The sequence below is a fragment of the Macadamia integrifolia genome, unplaced genomic scaffold (genome assembly GCF_013358625.1).
Source record: "Macadamia integrifolia cultivar HAES 741 unplaced genomic scaffold, SCU_Mint_v3 scaffold1002, whole genome shotgun sequence".
Taxonomy (NCBI): domain Eukaryota; kingdom Viridiplantae; phylum Streptophyta; class Magnoliopsida; order Proteales; family Proteaceae; genus Macadamia; species Macadamia integrifolia.
Window position 1 is genome coordinate 1,145 of NW_024868051.1, and position 5,037 is coordinate 6,181.

At 43.7% G+C, this 5,037-nt stretch overlaps 2 protein-coding genes across 2 annotated transcripts; one reads left to right on the plus strand and one right to left on the minus strand.

The window, feature by feature from the left end:
• The first annotated feature begins 983 nt into the window (after nt 1-983).
• Nucleotides 984-3,049, plus strand: LOC122062354. Its single transcript, XM_042625941.1, has 5 exons — nt 984-1,477; nt 1,782-1,936; nt 2,075-2,141; nt 2,326-2,377; nt 2,476-3,049. The coding sequence occupies exons 1-5, from the start codon at nt 1,114-1,116 to the stop codon at nt 2,567-2,569; spliced, it is 732 nt and encodes a 243-aa protein (XP_042481875.1). The 5' UTR covers nt 984-1,113; the 3' UTR covers nt 2,570-3,049.
• A 130-nt stretch (nt 3,050-3,179) lies between these two features.
• LOC122062353 (protein ROH1-like) lies at nt 3,180-4,454 on the minus strand. Its single transcript, XM_042625940.1, has one exon. It carries the CDS (start codon nt 4,452-4,454, stop codon nt 3,180-3,182), a length of 1,275 nt encoding a protein of 424 aa, XP_042481874.1.
• Between the last annotated feature and the right edge of the window lie 583 nt (nt 4,455-5,037).

Below are 5,037 nucleotides of genomic sequence, written 5' to 3' on the forward strand. Positions count from 1 at the left end.
ATCGTGTTGTATTGGTCGATACGTATCCGTATCGGTAGGTATCGGCACGATACATACCGATACGTATCCGTATCGGTAGGTATCGGCACGATACATACCGATACGTATCATGAAAATTTTAAAACCCTTATGTATCGATACGTATCCTACGATACACACCGATACGCACAGATACACCACCGATATGCATCGATACGCACCGATACGTATCGATACTCTAAGTGAAATGCACGTTTCGGTATGTATCGGTATGTATTGGTACGTATCGGTGCGTATCGGTATGTATCGACCGATACACACCGATACGTACCGATACGGTCATAAAATGGCCAAAATGGGTAATTTTTTAGAAAAACATAATTTTTTGAGGTGTTTTTGTTTTAAAGTTACTGCCAACCATTTTTCTCTCTAACTAAAGTGGAAATCAAGGTTGGGAACAAGGATTTTACATTTATGGGACAATTACAAACCTTGGATTCTTAGTGCGATACTCTCAATTTACTGTTTATGCATAATACATGTTATATATAACTTTTTTTAACTTTTTTTTTTTATACAAATGTGTATAAAAAAGTGTTTCCTATCCATTTATGTGCGTATTTTTAGCGTATCTTAGTGTATCTCTGATACGATACGATACCCTCCGATACGTATCTTAATTTTGACCGACCGATACGACGACCGATACCGATACTTTAATCCTTGGGTATTAGTCTCCAACGATACTGATATTGATTCGTATTGGCTGATATGCTAATATAGTAATATTATACAGATGCAGGATTCGATATGGATCAAACCATTGACATGATATTGGACAATTTTACCCCTTATTTTTCTTATCCTTGTTCCGTACCGTGACACCGATACAGGATCCGAACGATCGGCCAGGTGGTCCGATCCGAAACCGATATCTCAAACCATCAAAGAACATCCAGAATTCAGCCACGTGGAAGACTTGCAATAAAGCCTAATTCTTGGGAATCTCTGGCTAGTGGCTAGGATTCGCTCGGCCTTTTTCATTTCGAGCAGAAAACCGCGAAGTCTCTGCTCCCGGGAAGTCTCCCGAAGTCCCAACGCCCACCCTCCAACTACCGACGGTTGTCCCCGGAAATGGTTTCCGTAATATCGTTCAGTTCTGTTAGTCCCCATTTCCACTCCCATCATAGAAGTGTCACTTTCCAACCACCGTCTCGCCTGAAAACCTGTACTTTCCGGTGTAGTGGAAACAACCAAACCACTAGTAATTCTAGTTCATCGACCAAGGCAGCCTCCGAATCTGACAACGTGTTACTTAGACTGGCCTGGTATGGCTCCGAGCTGCTTGGGATTGCAGCGTCGTTTATCCGTTCGCCGTCAAATACTGGAGCTCCCGCCAAAGAGCTTGAGCTTCCGGAAGATGGAGAGGGAGTGGTTGATCGTACCCAAGTTGTCGAAACCATTAAGGACGACTTCCAAAGATCGTATTTTGTTACAGGTTTGGACTTTGTTGATCTCACTGACATGTTTGAATGATTTCTACACCTTCTGAACATAGTTTATTTTTTCAATTGAGACCATTTTCTTATTGTTGAGTTGAGTTCACAATTGATTTTGATTTTGTACATTTCCGAGATACATGTAGTACTAAAGTTCTGCTAAACCCTAAAGCTTTGTGTTTCGATCTTTTTTGCCTTATGGGTTCATGAATTACCAGTTCTTGCCATCGTTAAAGGTATCTGCAACCAATGTACAACTACATGACACTTGTGTTCTAACTGGCAATCTTACACTACTTTCAGGAAATCTGACTCTCGCTGCATATGAAGAAGACTGTGAATTTGCTGATCCAGCAGGTTCCTTTAGAGGGCTTCGACGTTTCAAAAGGAACTGTTCCAATTTTGGTTCCTTAATTGAGAAGTCAAATATGAAACTTATGAAGTGGGAGGACTTTGAGGTGAGTCCAGCACTTCCACCCAGTTTAGCTTTCTAATGCTGTACCAGTTGAACTAAGAAACTAAGCAAATACATGGAGGAGTAGTATTTAGTTATATAATTTGAGAAAACTGGTGATATCAATCGTACACTGCTACAGGATAAGGGAATTGGACATTGGCGTTTCAGTTGCATATTGTTGTTTCCATGGAGACCCATTCTTTCTGGTATGCTTGGCTCTGCCAATCGGAGTAACTATATCTCATATTAAATTTTCCTTCATTAGCATCATCTTCCTTATTATATGAAGTTGATGCTATGAAACTTCAGTATCACACATTAATTTAGCCCGATCAGATCCCAAACTCAGTATTATGTTAATCTCCTTTTGTGTTCATAATTCCTCTACAGCTACCGGATATACAGAGTATTATTTCGACGCTCATTCTGGAAGGGTGTGCAGGTGAAGTTTTGTAGAGATTAGACCAGATGATTCATATTATTTTTCTCTTTTCAACCGGTTCCCAATAATTCTGATTATCTCTGTTGGTTTTCAATCAGGCACGTAGAGCGCTGGAATGTTCCAAAAATGACTCTACTGAAACAAATACTAAAGCCTAGCCGGGGCCTTCGGAGTAAGAAGTCTGCAAATTGAAGGGCTAGGAAAGCTTTCATGAGCTCATGAAGATCTTGTTTATTCATCAGTTTCCAATCATTGAAACAATAAACCGGTTGCTGGAAAGAGAGGAAATAGAAAAAAGAGAAGCAACTGTCTCCATTAAGATTAGCCGACCTCTTTATAGCCTCTGATTTGCTCAATAACCCACACATCAGAACCATGGAAGAGCATAAGCATTCTGGAAATACGTAAGAAGATAATTTACTCTATATTATGGTGTCGATTGTAGAATTATGTGAGAATGTAGTGCTTATATCTTGCTTGTTTTCAGTCAAAATGTAGATATATAGCCTGTCTGAACTACCCTGATTCTAAAAATTAATTCAGGAATTCTTGATTATGAACAAGTTCATCGCGTCCTAAAGATTTAATGGGCGTGGGATTTTGTTTTAAATCTGGTTTCAGATCACTAAAACATGGCCATAGGAAAGTAATGCTTTACCCCTGTTTTGATGATTTTGTTTTCTAGTTTTTTCTTCAGCAATTAAACTATATTGACATTACGAACAGGAAGATTATACATCAAAAAAGAAAAAAATATTGAATTAAAATTTCGATTGAAGATTTTCTGTTTTTACCCTTTTGGTTACAAAACCGGTGAGTAATATTTTTCGTTTTGTTCCAAGACATCAAGGATCTCTGTCCTGCTCCTCACGATCCGGTGAAACATTTCTCTGAGTTGCCTCTGTAATGGAAGTAATCCTTCCTCCATCTTCCTACACATCTCCGCCAACTCAGTCACCTGCACACTTATCTCCTCCAATTTCTCCTCTTCCGCCGGGAACTGAATTGAGTCTGCGAACTCTATCAACAATTGGCCGCACTTCTCCAACCTCTGCATCTCATCCAGTAACCCAGTGGATTTCTTCTTCTCCTTCTTCTTCCATTCCTCTGCGATCCTTTCTTGCAAACCAATTATGGGTCCCGCCCAGCTCAGCTGCCTAGGCAGCGCGAAGTGACTCAGGAGTCCGGACCGATCCTGACACGGAATCGTCGCCACCAAGGTCCACGTTACGAACACCAGAACGGTGCTCATGATGAAGACCGGCATGGCCATTCCCGTGGGGTCCGTCCCACGTGGCATCATTAGATTGGAGCACATCGCCTGGATTTGTTTGGAAGCTGACCAGCTCTTCGGAACGCTCCACGAAGTGAACAGCCGGGGAGGTCCGGCAGTGCGCTCCTTGGCGGCAGCGACTGCGGCAGCGGCTGCTGCAGCGGCACCTGATCCTCTCCGGCCAAAAGACCATGCCCGATCCGCCGTCCTGCTGCTGACAGCGTCCTTGTCGTCGATAGTCATGGAGGAGAGCAATGAATTCAAAGCCTTCTTGGCGCGCCGAACCTGGCCTTCTCCTAGAGGACTCTGCTTGAGTGCCAAGAGTGCGATCTCAGCCAGCTTCTGCCAATTGCGGATCATCTCGATGCCGTGGGTGATAGCGTTGCAAATGTCGAGGGCTTTGACCGTCCGATCGAGCAATTCAGGGGTAAGGCGATCGAGGGGAGGTTTGCTGATTTGGGAAGCATCGCGACCGAGGAAGATAACAGCCTTGAACTCTGCTTCACAACAGAGGAAGACATCGAGAAGCTTCCGGAGCCAAGCGATGGAAAGGAAGTTGTCGACATCGTTGGTGGTGGTGGAGGTGGCGGCAGCAGCGTCGGAGGAGGTGGTAGTGGTAGTGGTAGAGGTGGGGGAAGAGGAGAGATCGAGGAAGCGTTCAGAGACATGTTTCTGGAAGAGTTCAGAATCATCTTGGTCAGAGTTTCCTTCCATGGAAATGATTTGGTTTCTGCGGATACTGAGGATCGGGCGGCTTAAAAATGCTAAGTGAACGGAAGAACCCTGGTATTCCGTTGCGGGCATTTTCGCTCTCGACCCTCTTCTATAGGGGAAAGGGATCAGAGGCTATGGACGAGAAGATTGCGAGAGTCAAAGGAGGAAGAGAAACAGAAACAGAGACAGAGAAGGATGAGACGAAGAATAGCTTTGGCAGTTGTATGTGTCTATAGATAGCTTACTTCAGACCTTAATTTTGGTGAAGGAAGAGAGCAGAGACCGTTTCTTCCCCCTCTTTCTTCTCCTGAAAGCTGACTGGCTCTCAGGTCTCAACAAGTCTCTCTCTCTCTCTCTCCTTGGTTGGGTGGGCATTTTGGTAATATTGAACCGATACAGTCTGATACAAAACTAACGTGAACGTCTCGTATCGATATCACACGATTCACGAGTGACCTATAAGGCCTCTACATGTAACCTTGGCCACACCTTTTAATAGCCACGTCAGCCGGCCGGACTGGTGAACGCTTAGTCAAACAGGACAAGAGGTGGTACCTGCCAGATAGACAACGTACCTGGTGGAATCATAGCCAAAATGCGGGTTTGACCCAATCCTCTCCTACAACGCGCTCGCACGTTCCACTTCGCTATCGCATCACTTTCTCGGATTTTT

Excerpts from the sequence above, each read along its gene's own strand:
- LOC122062354 (XM_042625941.1), top strand. The coding sequence starts at position 1,114 with ATGGTTTCCGTAATATCGTTCAGTTCTGTTAGTCCCCATTTCCACTCC. Across the intron at positions 1,478-1,781 it reads AAGATCGTATTTTGTTACAG|GAAATCTGACTCTCGCTGCA; the intron begins GTTTGGACTTTG and ends CACTACTTTCAG. Across the intron at positions 2,142-2,325 it reads ATGGAGACCCATTCTTTCTG|CTACCGGATATACAGAGTAT; the intron begins GTATGCTTGGCT and ends ATTCCTCTACAG.
- LOC122062353 (XM_042625940.1), bottom strand. The coding sequence starts at position 4,454 with ATGCCCGCAACGGAATACCAGGGTTCTTCCGTTCACTTAGCATTTTTA.